This window comes from Sturnus vulgaris, chromosome 1 (genome assembly GCF_052056855.1).
Source record: "Sturnus vulgaris isolate bStuVul1 chromosome 1, bStuVul1.hap1, whole genome shotgun sequence".
Classification (NCBI taxonomy): Eukaryota; Metazoa; Chordata; class Aves; order Passeriformes; family Sturnidae; genus Sturnus; species Sturnus vulgaris.
Window position 1 is genome coordinate 104,454,706 of NC_142243.1, and position 15,843 is coordinate 104,470,548.

General features: G+C 40.9%; 2 protein-coding genes across 9 annotated transcripts in view; one reads left to right on the forward strand and one right to left on the reverse strand.

The window, feature by feature from the left end:
• Positions 1-7,495, forward strand: part of MPPE1 (metallophosphoesterase 1) — a 29,723-nt gene extending 22,228 nt beyond the window's left edge. For all 7 annotated transcript variants that reach the window (XM_088173002.1, XM_088173034.1, XM_088173021.1 and 4 more), the window contains 8 exons: positions 181-289; positions 949-1,052; positions 1,584-1,664; positions 3,421-3,529; positions 4,362-4,433; positions 4,544-4,666; positions 5,464-5,604; positions 7,016-7,495. In XM_088173002.1, the coding sequence (XP_088029128.1) occupies positions 181-289; positions 949-1,052; positions 1,584-1,664; positions 3,421-3,529; positions 4,362-4,433; positions 4,544-4,666; positions 5,464-5,604; positions 7,016-7,198 (922 nt within the window). In that variant the 3' untranslated portion in view covers positions 7,199-7,495. The remainder of the gene's footprint in view (positions 1-180; positions 290-948; positions 1,053-1,583; positions 1,665-3,420; positions 3,530-4,361; positions 4,434-4,543; positions 4,667-5,463; positions 5,605-7,015) is intronic.
• The window catches only part of GNAL (G protein subunit alpha L), a 182,928-nt gene continuing 172,690 nt past the window's right edge, over positions 5,606-15,843 (reverse strand). For both annotated transcript variants that reach the window (XM_088172972.1, XM_014870848.2), the window contains exons 11-12: positions 15,178-15,245; positions 5,606-10,735 (exon numbers count right to left, since the gene is read on the reverse strand). In XM_088172972.1, the coding sequence (XP_088029098.1) occupies positions 10,589-10,735; positions 15,178-15,245 (215 nt within the window). In that variant the 3' untranslated portion in view covers positions 5,606-10,588. The remainder of the gene's footprint in view (positions 10,736-15,177; positions 15,246-15,843) is intronic.

Here is a 15,843-nt window from a genome sequence, read left to right on the forward strand (position 1 = left end):
GATGTACCTGCTGTCCTTACACCTGATTTCTAAGTATTTAATTTGAATTTAATAATATATTTTCATATTTCAGTGTGTAAGAGCCAGTTTCCCATTCCCATTACCAGGCTGTGTCTGTGTATTCAGAGCTGAGGATCCAGAGGTAAGGCAGTGATAACTGGTTCTGTATTTTCCTTTCAGGGAATGGCAAATGGAGAGATCTTTCCAAACTGCCTTATGGTTACTGCAGCCAGATATTGTTTTTATCCTGGGAGATGTTTTTGATGAAGGAAAATGGAGCTCACCTCAGGTATGACATCATCAGCTCTCTTATTTAAAAAAATGAGGATTTCTTGAAGGAAATGGAAGCAGATTAGGTATGCAAGGCTTTGTTTAATACTGCTACAGTTGTCCTGTTGGTAGAAGTTTCTAGTCTTTCAGATAGGAGTTGAAATGTTGTTATTCTCCTTCATTTTTGGAAGTACCTTGGCAGTTTTACCCCTCATATAAAACTTACAAAATGCAAATATCTGAGTTTGTGCTTCTGTGCTACATGCTTGTGATGGGCTGACCCTGGCTGGATGCCTGGTGCCAACAAACTTCCCTGTCACGTCTCTCCTCAGCTGGGGAGGGGAAAGAAAATACAAGAGAGCCCCTCCTCCTTTACTGACTTTGGTGTCTGCAGGGCTTTTCTGCTCACAAATTCTCACTCCTCTCTCTGGCTGTAGTTGCAGAGTTTCCTTTTTTGCCATCTTCCTAATTTTGTTATCCCAGAGGCACTATCAGCCTTGGCCAGCAGTGGGTCCATCTTGGAGCTGGCTGCTAGCATTGGCTCTGTAGGACACAGGAGAGGCTCCCACAGATGTACCAGTACCAAAACCTCGCCATGCCCACTACAAAACCTTTGATGCTGTGGAACAGCACTGATTTCTGCTTCTGTTTTTTTTTTTTTTTTTTTTTTTCCTGCAGGCCTGGGCAGATGATGTCAGGAGGTTTCAGAAAATGTTCAGGCATTCTGTTTTTACAGAGCTGGTGGTCATCGCTGGGAATCACGACATCGGATTTCATTACGAGTAAGTCCTGTCACTGACAGGAGAACACAAGTGCCAAGAACGAAGTGTCAGCATGTCCACAGTAACTGTGCTGGGTCTGAGGGACATGTTTTGTGGTTTTATGGAAACTTCTTGATCATGATCAAATTAGAAAGGGTCGTAATTGAGAGTAAAGCCTGTGCACAAAACAGGTTTATGGTTCTCTGACCATATGAGGGTTGTTCAGAGCTGATCCTTCTGGACTGACATGGAATCCTTGAAGCTGCTTTTCCTTGTATTGAGCATCCTCCTTAGAAAGGCACCTGAGAAGATTTCCACTCCTGTTAGCACAGAAGAGTGTAAGTGCCCTCACTCTGTGGTGCTTGCACTGATGGGAGGGGCTGCAGGACACAAGGGGTGTCAGAGCATCCCTGTGAGTTTCCTGAATGATTGTGTGAGCTGGATAATGCAGCAGCAAACTGCATGAATGGTCAGCAAACTGTAAAGCAACTGTGTCAGATGAGTTCCAATGGCAATTTCTTACCTCAGTTGTATTTTTGCTCTGTGACACAGAATGACTACTTACAAGGTAAATCGATTTGAAAAGATTTTCAACTTTACTTCAGGAAAGCTGATAACTCGGAAAGGAATAAAGTGAGTATATTTAATTTTTTTCTAGTGAAATAGTATGGGAATGCTTCACTTAGAGCCTTTTTTTAAAAACTCACCTACCTTATGATGTATTAAACCCCAAATACTTTGTACAAACCTGTAGTTTGATATAGACAGGAAGCTGTACTTAGAGCTATGTAATATATAACAATTTCCTTTTAAATGGAAAAGTACTGTGGAGTCAGAATCCATTTCTCTGGTGTGCCTTTATACTTCCTTACAGCTGGTAATGAGGCATGGCTGTAAACATAGCAGGATAAAGAAACATGAACCAACCCCCTCTGTGTTTACAAATTAGGAGTTTCATTAATTTTAATAACTTCTTTAGTCTGCAAAACTTAACCCTTGTGTGACGAATTCGGGAACACAGCAGTTGTATGTCTGTCGGTTTTCCACAAGGTGGGGTAATAATGCTCAGGCTGTTTTTGGCTTAGAGCAGACCTCGGTGCAGTTTGTTCTGACAGCTGTGTCCCCGTGGCTGCACTTGTCTGCTGTGTGCCCTGTTACCTGCAGACACCGTGCAGGAACCCGATGAGGGAACACAATACGGGGTTTGTGGAAAGCTGTTTAAGTCTCAGGTTCAGGAAGGGAAGGCCCATTTCCACTCTGTTTGGCATGTGTGCCCTCAGGTTTACTCACTTGTGGAAATGTGAGATTCAAAACTTACAGGTTCACACTGGTTCCCTTAATTAACCAAACATTAGAAATGTTTAATTAAAAATTCTGAACAGGTCTGGAAATGGTTGTGTCTATTCTAGTAGGAAGATCTCCGAGCTTCGTGAATGCTCAGTATAAAGCTGTTGCTTATCATGCAGATGTAGGGTCCTCAAGATATGTATTTCAGCTGTTCAAAAAATAATTATTAAGGAACATCTCCATGTCTCCTTTGATAAAAAAGCATAGCAGAATTCTTGCATGCAGTTGCAGATTGCATGTCTGGTATCCATTAACTGCAATGAGCTGCACTGTTAATGAAATACTCGCCAATAAACTATTTTACAACAAATCTGTGGTATAAAAGCAGCTTAATTTGCTAAAAGAGAACTAATTTTTGTTTTACTATTGACTAGTATCTCTTAAGTGAAGGCATTCAGCTCAGTTTTGTCTTTTAAACAGACTGAATTGAACTGAGGATATATTTCAAGCTGAATGTGTGACTAAATGGTATGAATCTTGTAGCAGAAGTTGATTTGAAACTTACAGGGAAACGTTCTGTTAAGAATAAAATCCTGTTTTGTGTGTCAGAGATCACAATGTACAAAACTAAGCTTGTTCAGGGCAGTCACCCAAATGCAGTGCTGTTCTGCTTTTCAGTTGTTCTGAAGAAATCCAGTGTCTCAGATTCTGTCTCTGAGGTCTAAACTGTGTGGGGAGAGAAGCAAGTTCTCTTTTCTCTTAATATTTAATTTAGTGTTGAACTTCTAACATTCCACTAGAATACAACTTAAGTATCCATTAAAATAAAAAAAATCATGAAGGGTAAGGTACATTGTGCAACCTAATTAACAACTGTATAAAGGAGCCAACCAGGCAGAGACATGGCTGTGGCACAGATACTCAGAGGAAGATTTAGAGCACATGATTTCAGGAGCTGTTACATTCTGCTACTTTGTTGAGCTGTGTCCAACTTAGAACACTTGCATTTTATAGAATGAAGTTTGTCCCACACGTGTGCATGAGCAACAAATGCTTTCCTGTCCTCCCCACTTCTCTTTGCCCACCCCTTGGTATTTTCCAGCTTTGTCCTAGTGAACAGTGTAGCCATGGAGGGTGATGGCTGTGCTGTCTGCAGTACCTCAGAGGCAAAACTTGTGGCTCTTTCTCACAAACTGAATTGCTCCCTGCAGGTAAGAGATTATTAAAGAGCTGATTACAGCCAGCGACTTCTCTCCCACAATGGGAATACTGATACTGTAGCATAGTCAGGATACAACCAGACTCTCCTGAAAAAAAATCTGCTTCCAATTCACATTGCAACTTGTTAGCAAGTCTGCTTCCCCATCATATCCCACTTAACCATGTTTGCTTTACTATTAACAGTGTTGCTTTGCACTAATGGTGTCAACTTCCTTGTCAGTGCTGCCAACAGTGTCATTTCCTTGGTTCCCACGAATGGCAGAAGTTCTGTAATCCTCCCTTTGACGCCAGATACATAATCCTGCATTTATATTTATGGATATTAGTCTTTTTTATAGCCTTCGAGGATGTTCTTTTAGTTTTTTGATTCTGCTGCAATTCTTTCCTTATAGCCTAGTAGTGTTTTAATTGTATTTTTTCATCATATCAAATTGCTTCTTGTACTTCCTTCCTCTTCCCTTTTTCATAGGCTGACTGGATGCACAGTAGGCAGCATGACTGACTGGGCTGGCAGTCAATCAGGAAACCAGCTCCCAGTGGAAAAATTGCCAGACTCTATCTCCCTTGGGCTGCTTTCAAACTCCTTTGCCTTGTTGGTGCAGAGATCCTGCTGCTGCTTTCTGCAGTCAGAAAGAGCACAGAATGGGGAGTTTCACCAGTCCACAGTAAAACTCTTAGGAGTTCATTCAGTGGTAGTATTGTCTGAGCTAAACCTCTTAACAAAAAACCGAAGTCAACAACAACCCCACCCTCCCCAACCCCTTAAAACCTATCTATTGCTTAATTGCCTTCACCCTTTCTATGGCTTGATTTTGTTCACAGAAACCAAATCATTCCAACAAAAGATGCGGTGATGTGGAAAAGCTTCCAGCTTCAGAACCCATCCTTTTACAGGTGTGTTAGAGGTAGAGTGAGGCAACATATTGACATGATTTTGTGGATTTATTACTGTTCCAGAAAGGCTGGATCATTAACAACTAATCCTTGCTTTTAATTACTCCCAGCATTACCCTCTCTATCGGAAAAGTGATGCTAAATGCACTGGAGAAGATTCTGCTCCTCCAGAGGAGAAAAACATCCCCTTCAAAGAAAAGTATGATGTACTGTCTCAAGAGGCATCACAAAAGGTTTGATTTCTTGGGAACTTAAGTGGCAGTGGGTGGGTGAGAGGGGGACATGAGTGTAGATATAAATAGGTTAAAAAATTGTGGTAAGGCTGTTGGCTGACACAAACAGAGCACAGCTGCTCCTGTCTGATGAGGCCTGGGAGAGGCTGCTTGTTAGAGCTGCTCCCCTGAGGATCCTCACCATCATGGCCTTGGTCCTGCCAGGCTTCCCAGGTACAGCTCCTAACTCTTGGCATTCTTCAATCTGCTGTGGTGCCATTACTTCCACTTCAGCATTCTGTACTTTCTATACGGTGTAAATTATTGACACACCTGGTATGAAGCCACAGTTTTCCAACACTTTGAAAGCATCACTTTTGCTGAATTAGTAACTAAAGAAAATGTAAAGTATTCCATAAAATCTTAATGGTCATTATTTTTTTTCCTTCTGCATAAATGTCTTCATGCAAAGATTGTCAGTACAAGATTCTTCCCTAGACATGAAAATAGCATTGCTTTACTGAACCCAAAGTTCTTATATTTGTGATATCCATAGCATGCTGTTGGCTTTGTTCTTCTGATTTGTATGACCAAAAAAAAAAAAGCCCAGTACTTGGGGTCAGGGCCAAATGGGTGTGATTGATATTGCAATACCAACAGATTTCTTACTGGAAGACAGAAGTTTACAGAAAATACCTTTTAAGAATATGAGAATTGCCATAATTTCACTCTGTTCAAAGGAAAAAAAAAGGGGTTTTAAAGTTCAATTTATTTTTAGCTGTGACTTAATTTATGTACTTTACCATTTTGTGTTCTAGCTGCTATGGTGGTTCCAGCCCCGTTTGATTCTCAGTGGGCACACTCATAGTGCTTGTGAAGTGCTGCACGCAGGGAAAATCCCAGAAATCAGTGTCCCATCATTTAGTTGGAGGAATAGAAACAATCCTAGTTTCATTATGGTAAGTTTTAATTTTTTTTTTATTTTTGTCAGATAACTTTCATAGATAAATCAACATGGCAGTCAGCTATATTTTAAAACTGATTCTACCTGTAAAAACGAAAAATTAAAAAAAAAAAATTGCCTACCCACCCAACCCACTCAGTACACTGCATCCACTTTATAAAGTACATCTGTGGGAGCCACATGTTCTGTGTGGTACAAAGCAATGCTGTTAAAGACCTAATTAGTATCTGGGTACATTTTCTTAGAAAGAGGGTGCACTGTAAACTATGGACTTGTAAAAATAATCAGTATTGTGCACTGAACAGTAGAAAGACCAGTTTGGCTTGGCTGATTTACCAGCTATGAAAACAAGACTGTATCCACCTCAAAGCCTTTTGCACGGTGATCATGGTTTTCAAACGTGTGCATTAATGCAGTGAAAGTGTTTGTGACGTGCCCACAGTCTGCCTCCTCATTGCCAGTTCACATTTTATACAGTGTGTTGGTTATGCTTGTGCAGGCAGTTCCAGTGCTCAGTGTATCCTTAGAGGTAAATCAATTAGTTCCCCAGTTCAAAAATAAAACAGAACTCTTAGAAACTTGGAGTAAGAAGCAAAACCTACAATCTGTTTACAGAGTAGTCTGTGACTTGGAGGGGGAAATCTTTTATGTATGTTTTACTGCTGTTGAGTTTAGGCTGTTTAATACAGATAACCCCATATGTTTAAATTCATTTTATGCAACTGTTAATATTTGTTGTTGAAAGTAGTTCTGTTTTTTCCATATTCCTGAGAGTAGCTGCCTTCAAAGTACACACACACTCTGCACATGCCATACAGCACATCTTCACTGCAAAACAAGAGGTTGGCTAATTAAAGTTGCATCCTCTCCACTGCTGTTTTAACTCCTCAGCCTCGAGCTGCTGTAAACTTTAATTTAAACTGCAAAGTCAAGCCAAAACCCAACAAAGTTCTTAGTTGTTGAAGTTCCTATTCCTAATTTGGATTAGCCAACGTGTGTTTTTGCAGCATGTACTGGGTAAGGAGGAGGGCTTGGGGGAGGAAGGGGCACATTCAGAAAACCTAACTTCAGCCTGGAAAGGCTCCTTCCAGGTGGATTTACAGCAGCTAAAGTTAGGCTTCTCTTGAAGGCAAATCAGATGAGGAGCCCAGCTCTCTATTTATGCTAGATGGGAAGATGGGCCTCTGGGCTAATGTTGGCCTGGTGAATATTCCAGTTAGTGCCCAGCACCACAAGGTATGGACTCTTCAGCCCCCTGGAGAAGGCACTGGTACTAGGAAACTGGCCCCAACCCTTGCCACCCAACACAGAGATTTAGAAATTGGAGATCTGACAGCTGTGGTATTCACTCCTGATTCAGAACCCAATGTAACACAGTAAAGTGACAGTCTTCGTTTCTTTTCCAGGGCAGCATAACACCAACTGACTTCTCCCTCCAAAAATGCTTCCTTCCGTTTGAGAGCAGAGTCTTCACTATCTACTGTGCAGCAGGTGCTCTGCTTGTGATCCTGGTACTAGCTCATGTTCAGCTTCTCACTCCACCGTTTTATTTTGCTCAGCGTTTAATCAGTAAGCATAAAGCAGTATGAAGAGCCAGACATCTGCATTCAGTCACTGAAATACCAAAGCTGAGAACAGTCAAACATCAGACTATATTCATGCCAGCAAATGACCTAATTTGATTGCTAGTCTGAAGGCAGGTTGCATTTACACATACCATAGAAGTCCTATACAGCTGATATGACTACTACAGGATAAATAATTAACTGAAATGAACGTTTCATGCTGTACAAAAATACTGTATTCGACAATCAAATGAGTCCTTTTCCTGCTATAATTTTTGTATCAAATATGTATATTAAAAGTGTAACTGTACATTATGTAAATCCTATAGCCTCATCACTTGTCTGCACTTGTGTCTTGCCCTGGTGGAGGCTGAATCTTGCAAACTGGAAACGTTTCTCTGTTTTATTGCTGCATGGCCCTTCAAATGTCATACTTATGTTTGTTAGGGTCAGGCAGAATCTGGATGCATCAGCACTGAGAGATGCGGATTTCCATAACCTTTTTAGGGTGTTGCGTGTAAGGGACTGTGATTTGGGACGAGAAATCTTCTGGTTCCTGACACAGTAAATTGTTAGCTGACTACAATTTGCAGTTATCCATCTACCAGATGACAAGGGGAAAAGAAGCTTGAGGATCCAGTTTGCTGATACACACTTGAAAACTGCTTAAAAAAATTAGGGTGACACCTCAAGCTGCGGCTTTCAAAAAGATGTGCTATGATGAGCTTAAAAAAGAGGGCCCTATTGCATCCCAGAGATCTGTGTGGTGAGGGGCCCTCCAGTTGCCAATCTCCTGCAAGAAGGAAGGTCAAATACAGCTGCAGTAACATTATCCTATGCCTCAGCCCTCAGTCTACAGCCGGGGATAGGAATGTGCCTTATTTTACATTCCACAAGTTCTGTTGACTTTAGTGTAGTGTCACATTTTGAACTGCACTAGCTTCTCTGTGGGGAGGCAGAGGCCACCAGCTGTGGCACAAAGATAAAATCTGAGCTCAGCGTTTCCAGTAAGTGGGGGAAGGTGGGACAAACCTACTGCTGCTTCCCACCCATCCCACAAAAAACATAGGGACTACTTCACACCAGGACCAGTTTTCCTGCTGATGTTCCTGCAGAGGCTGGGAGCTCTAACCTGAACTCCTGGGCTGGGGCTAGTTTAAAAAAAAAGACTATATTTTGTTATTCATTCAGTAACTTTCTTTGGCATGAGAAATAAGAGAATTTTGGGAATTTTGTTTACTGTTAGGTTATTCCACCCAGCCTTTCACTATTTGAGAAATATGAATAAATTGAACATACAGATTTCTGGGAAGAGAAAATGGTTATATTATAGTATCTAAAATGGGATTATTTTATATTCAACTGGAAACAAGTTCTCAACTGGAGTGTAGTCTGATTTTAAAAAGATGACTGATTGGGGTTTATAACTAATAACAATACAGTAAAAAGTTAATAAAACCTGCTGATTTATATGCCAGTGTGGGGACTGTGTTAGCTCTTCATCTCTCCCTAAATTTAAAATGAAGTGGGGGAATGGTCCGAAGTGTGGTAAAACATTCTATAAAGTAATGTAGTCTAACACTTCTCTAGATTTCTGTTATTGCAACTGTAATTTTAGACATTTGTACAGGTTATCTTGGACACAGGAAAAGTATATAGTCACAGACATAAAACACCTATGTATAAAATATAAAGCAGTGTTATAGTTACTAAAAAGGACATGCCTTATTGCTACAGCAATTCTTGCTTTTTATATATTGTACTGTACCACAACTTGTTTTGAGAATGTCATTTGCATAAATTATTCAAGTTTGAGAAATATTCACACATTTTGATTCTACAATATTTAAAATAAAATAATTTTCTAATGTGTCTCTTTATTAAAAGAGAAATAAAAATGTCATCTTGTAATTCTCTTAGGCCAGACACAAGGGTTTATACACCTTTTTTTTTTTTCTTATCTTCTTTCTCGCTATTTACTTGCACAATGAAAGCCGCTGTTGGTACAAAGATTGAAGAGCTCTATATAATGGTGCTTTACACATTCACAATCGGTCTGTGCAATTGTGAAGTTCTATGAATGACCAAAGAATTACCAAACATATTTTCTAAATATAAAGGACAAAAAAAAAAAAAAAAAGAAAAAAAAGAAAAAGAAAGTAAGTCCTTGTTTCCCATTAAAACAACACCAGGTTGCAATTTGGACACTTGAATGAATTCCAATGTTTTAAAGCTGAGACTTCAAAAGAGAAAGGCATGTTTGCTGCAACATCCGGTGACTGTAATACCTTACTTGGAAAGGTAAGTGGTTAATTTGCATAATTTATAATTTTTATACTAAAGAGCATTTTTATATAAACCAGAAAAAAACCCCTAAACTCTACAGATAAAGTTCTTACCTCCAGTCACTGCTGCAGGTAAGGTTGACATCAAGCTGTACAGCGCAATCAAAAACATACTTACATCTTAGCTCATTTTACAGGTACAGCCATAATCAAGGCACAAAGATCTTCTACAAGTATTTTTCTTCAATAAAGTTGTACAAAATAATATTACATTTTACAGTCTGTACAATATAATAAACCAGCAGTAAAACAAAAAATATATATAGGGAGAGGACTGTTGTCCAAGAATGATCGGAACTAAAAGGATCATTTGTGGACAGCACAAATAACATAAGTGAGGGTGGTAAATTTTCTGCCTAGATGCAACAGGCTGAAAAGTAGCTGTAATTCAAATGCCTGAGGTGTGCAGAGACACTTAGCTCCAAAACCCCAGAAAAATTGCTTTGTCTTCACTGTTCCTCTCATTATCTACTCTACTTCCTGTGCCAGTAACGGCTTAAAAGAGGAGGTCACTTTATCAGTTGACCTGCAACTCAGAAATGCTAAAAACTGTGACAGAGTAATAAATATTGTGGTGCTGCTACATTGTGTGTCTACTTCCTCAACAGTATTTAATAACCTGATACAAAGTGCATTAATCTTTTTTTCACCCATCAAGTACTCTTCAATGTCATGTTAAAAAGGAAACCCACACAGAGGGATAGGTATGACTTCAGTGTCATCCAGCTGACATACCGGTCTGAACTGAGGTTAACCCGCTGGAAAAAATTTAGCAGGTCACGTTCAGTTTAAAAAAACAAAACCTAAGGGAACAGAGGTAGCCAAAGGGCTTAGTGGAATGACGAAGAAGTGGCATGTCAAAATAAAGCACAAAAATAGTCCCAAAAAAGCATGAAGGGAAAATAACCCAAACTTGCTTCAAATCAGCTTTAAGGTTAAACAATTAAAAGTAAACAAAGTGAAGAGACTGACATTTCTATAGTATATTCTTCCACCCTGTGTGGGGTAGCATCAAGAGAAAGAGTAAGGAGCAAAGAATTTAAAACCACAGGTTCCACGGTGATCCCCCTCACAAGAGTTCGTACTGGCGGAGGTGCATCCTCTGAATGATGTCTCGACAGTCGTTGAACACTCTGCGGATGTTTTCTGTGTCCACTGCACACGTGAAGTGCGGGTAGCAGTAATGCCGGCCGTCTCCACTCGCTGTACTTATCCTCTGTGGAAAGAGAGAGGCAAAAAAAACCAGGATCAGGTGCCATGCCGTGAGAAGTTTCACATCTCAATGGTCTAAAAACTTGTGGGGAATCAAGAGCTCTGGGAAATCTGTATATAGATGACTACAAAAAGCAAACAAAAAGAAGGGAGGGCTGTGGTCTGGTCAGTCTGAATGACAAATTTGAAATGAAGACTACGAAACGTTATGGATACTGTCATGGGGACAAGACAAGAGTCCTTTGTGGGAGCCATGGATGCCATCCTCAGCTGCACAGGCTGCTGCCATTTGTACATCACTGTGCAGCCAAATCTGTGCTGCTGACAGCTGTGCAGCCTGCCATGCAGCTGCCCCAGGAATTGTTTTCTCTTCTTTTTTTGGTGCCATCATGTGGCAAATTCTTGAACTCGTTTTAAATCAGCAACACAAAACTGAAACCCTCCCAGTTGTGGAGCTGGCAGTGGCAGAGAACAGCATTCTACTGTGTCTGCTTTATGTGTGAGGGCCCCTCAAGTTACTTTCACTTAGAGCACCTATTAAGGCAGCTGAAGGCTTGGGATCATCATTGCACCCAGAGTTTGGTGGAATTACCACCAGAGTGGCTGAATTCACTTAGAGTAATAAAGCATGCACAAATCCAGTAAACATCAGACCATGCAGAATTAGATCTTCTCAAGGCTACTGCACAACTTTTTAGGCTCTAAGTTAGAGCTCCAGCATCACTTTGCCCATGGTTATATTGTTAAAATTTCTCAGGATCTTAAAACATATATTTTAAAAAAAACCAACAACAACCTAATTTTTGTTCTGTATTACTTTAGGACTGACAAATATAAATCCATTCTAGATCATTATCTTGCAGAATATAAATGAAATACCATGAAAGCAGAAGGTCAGTTTTTAGGATAATAATTTTTATAACTATTTTCTAAATTTTATTATAAATTACTTTGACTAAACAACAAAAGACAGTGTTCTGTCTCACTCTGGCCACACCACACATTTTTAACACAGGATTTATTTTTACAGGTAGGTTTGAGCTTTTAAATACCTGAAGCTAAAGATATGCAAAACTACAGACATTTAGAAGCCATGATTTACATAATTAGATCCACAAGAAATTGCAGATTTTTTCCACGTTAATTTATGTTATATTACACATTCAATACTGATTACACAGAGGTGTTCATACACAGTCTAAAAATTATTTTCTTACCATGCTACTTTCAGTACCTAGTTCAAGGCTTACCCTCATGAAAAATACTAATAACTGCCTGCTTTTGTTTATCATGCACTGATTTCACTCATGTCTGTGACAATAAGCTGCCCACAGTGTCCTGGTTACATACACAGCATGCCAAAGCATGTATTTTCAAAATATTAGGGGGCTGACTGTTTTTGTCACCTGAAGGCTCTTGCAGTCCTCTCATTTGAAGATAAATGGAGAATTGTCACCCCTACTCGAAACTCACTTAGAATAGTAAAGTGTCACTCAGCACCAGTTCACAGGGGAATTAAAAATCCCCACAGACACTGGTGAAAGAACATTTGCTTTCCAGGTGGGAATATTTAATTCTGGTATCCCTACACTGCAGGGGTCAGGATGACACGCAAATTTGAGGAAGCCTGGTCTATGTGTTTGAACAGCAGCTCCTTCACCTCCCAGATTCAGGTTTTGTAAAAGCCAGCAGGACAGGAACCAGAGAGGCCATGCCACAGTTCTAACAGGGGTCACACTGGGGATACATTCAAACAAAACATCAGCAGCTAGAGAGCCCTGTGTGCAAAACACCAAAACAGGGCTGGGGAGCAGCCTCATCAAGGAGTGCACAGGCACACTGCCTCCAGGAAGAGTATGAGAGAGTACGAGAGGAGAAAGGATGTGCCTGGGCTGAAGGGCAGAGGATTTCCCACAGAATACATTTCCAGGACAGGGAGATGCCCTCACCAGCCCAGCCCTGACTGAGGTGCAGGCACTGGCTGGGCTTGGGCCCAGCCATCCCTCCAAGGCTGCTCCCTGACTGAAATCCAACAGATTCCAGCCCTGCTGCCCAGACCAACTCTAAAACCATGAACTGACATCTTTTGCTCTTTTAATCCTCATATACTACTGTGTAGCAATAGCTGTAGAGACCTTGAAAGGCACTCCCAATTAGAAGGTTGTAAGAGGTTTCTCTCTCAGCCGTCTCCTTTCGATAATGAATCCTGTTCTATCAGGTCAGAACAATCCATGTCTTGTTTCTTGGGTCAGCCCTGTGCCCTCTCCCTGTCCATCAGCCTTCCGGTCACTCCCACTCTGTTTCTTTGTTAGCCCTATGCCATAATCCCATCCTTGTAACACCCCCATGCCTCCTAGTAATTGGTTTCTGATACTATTTCCCCTGCCACAAAACTCCCATGTACTTAACCTGGACTCTCAGACCAACCCCCTGGCCTTTGCTTTTGCCTCTGAACTCTGGGACTGTGCCCACGCGTGGCTGAAATAAACATCTCTGTGAAACCCTCACAAAGGCCCTTTCTGTTTCTTTACCTGCTTCACCTCAGCAACTACACCAACCTCAACAATAGTTATTGGACAATTTTAACCTCCTACTAAAATTCCTCAAATTACAGGTTTTAAATTTGCCACTACCGTTCCTATAGCCAGAAGTTTTTAAGAGGTGCAGCACCATGGTGGGGATTGTCACGCATATCCATGGTTTATGCAGACCTGCTACGGTGATAAAAATCACAATAAAGCATAATAAACACAAGTTTCTCTGAATCATGCCTGAAAATTTAACAGAGTGGGGTAAGGAAAAGGTCATAAATCAAGAAACTTGGGAAAGAAAGTATAAAGCAAAGCCAAGGCAGACACAGGTAGAAAACAAGACTTTTCCTGGCACCTGGCTAAGGCCATCAGATCCCTGCCAGTTTGTATTTCTTCTGTGCCCTTTATCATCCCCTCTCTGAAACCTCAGCCTTTTGTGCCTGACCCCATGGAACTGGAAGTCACCAGTGATTTCTACTTGGCCTTCTCCCACCTCGCCCTCTCCAGGCATGGCCACGTTACTCAGCACAAGGCCAGGAGACAGACGTGCTACAGAGGAGATGCTCTCTGCCAAACCTGCAGCGTTTGCAGGGAAATGAGGGAGAAGCTGTTCTGGCCCCATGCCTGCAAGCCCCAAGGATGCTTGGCAAGCCCCAAGGATGCCTGGCAGCTGGCAGGTGCTGGCCCCAGACAAGAGCTTCCCTTGCCCCCAGCACCCACAAGGGTTTCTTCTGTGGCTGCAGTGCCTACGCCCCCTCCCCTCCCCGCTTCATAGGTGGCCTCCTTCCATAATGCCAGTGAGTCATGGCAGGTAAGGACCTCACCCTTGATGTGTTATTTTAAATCATGAAAACAGATAAAGGTGGGGAGTTTCACCCTAATTTCCCTGTAACTCATCTGTCAGAGCCACTCTCCTTCCAGACTGGATTTCATCACTTGCTTCACAGGATTCCAGCATTACCGCAGGAGAGACCTGCCTTGAAGTTGAGTTTTTTGGTAACTCTTACATTAACGCAGCGCAATCTGACATTTTGACTCAGGATCTGGAAGGCTAAGGCAGCAACTGGAAATCCCCAAAGTGTGAATGCAGTTAATTGCTTCTTTCGTGGTGCGTCAGCAGCTCTAAATCCTAACAATGCTCATAAATGCATAATGACTTCGAAATTCTTAATTCTAACGACTCAGTTTGTTATCTCAAACACACACATATAGTTTCTACTGGTACGGCATGACGGATGAGCTTTGGTTCTGGTCTCTGTTACTGCTCTGCACTGTGGGAACAACTCAGAATGAGTGAAACCACAAGTGATACTGGATTAAACTCTCTGTTTCTGATAGCAGAGCTGGGCTGTGATTGTGTGCCTGACAACTGGTTTCACCTGCAAAATGTAAATCCACCTCTTCACTCCAGCTACAGAGGAAACCTTAACTGCAAGAAAAAAGTGACTAGACAAGGAAACTTTCTTATGATGCTTCAATGGACCACCAGTCCAAAGGTGAGGCAAACCTCCTAACGGCCATACCAGAAATCTTATTTAAGCATAAAATAATAAAATCTGCCTTTTTTAAAAAAATTCTTGCTGTCAGCTGACCACTGCCAAACTTCTTGAAGGAATGCAGGATAAAAGTAAGGAAGCCTATTTGTTTATTCATGGACTGTACACGACCATTCTAAGCAGCAGCACTTAGTGTGTGACAATTTCCATGGCAGGTGATTTTATATAAAACGGGCATAAAAACGTACAGCACCAAGGAAGGTTCTGCAACATGGGCAGCTGAAAAGAATTAGGGAATTGCCAGACGTTGTCCTCTCCTTCTAGCTTTCTGCAAAACCCCATCAGTCTTCCCTAAATAAACTATGCCATCTGTCAGTATTTCCTATGATAGAATCACACATAAGATGAAAATTACTCACTAAAAACTCATCCCGGATGAAGAACTTGGCTCTTGTGACTTTGGGGTCTTCTCCTGCATCTGGTGTTGCTGTTCAATTAAAAACAAATGACATCAGAAACATAAAAACCAAACAACCATCTATTTGTAACAAAAGATTTAATAAGGAGGAAGTAGCCTTTCACTACAGAAAGTGAAATGTTAAATACTAGAGGAGATTTCCAATAGGTAATTCTAAAATGAAGAGTACTGTAAAATTTGATTATGCATACAACATATTTTAGGAACCTGAAAGTTGCTGAAATCATTGCAGCAATGTCATTGGTCATATCACAAAAAGGCTTACTCACATCCACAAGTTTGTTCATATAGATATAAAACAAGTGGGAGTTAGGGTTTAGCTTTTATCAGAAAAAATGACGAGAAAAAGCAGCTGAGCTGTTCAGTTTCTGCAGCAGAACAGTGTCTCCTGAAAAAAGCTTCTGCAGGCAGGAATGTGGGTTTAAAAATGGTTAGTCCAAGATTACACTTGGAAAAAATGATAGCACTGAAAGACCTTTTGATATATATATAAAAATTAATTTTATTTCCAGGATCCAGTTCATCAGAATACTTCAGATATATTGCCCATCAAGTGGTCTTGGATTAAATTCTTGTTGAGCAGGAGACTGTTGGTCAGTATTAACTC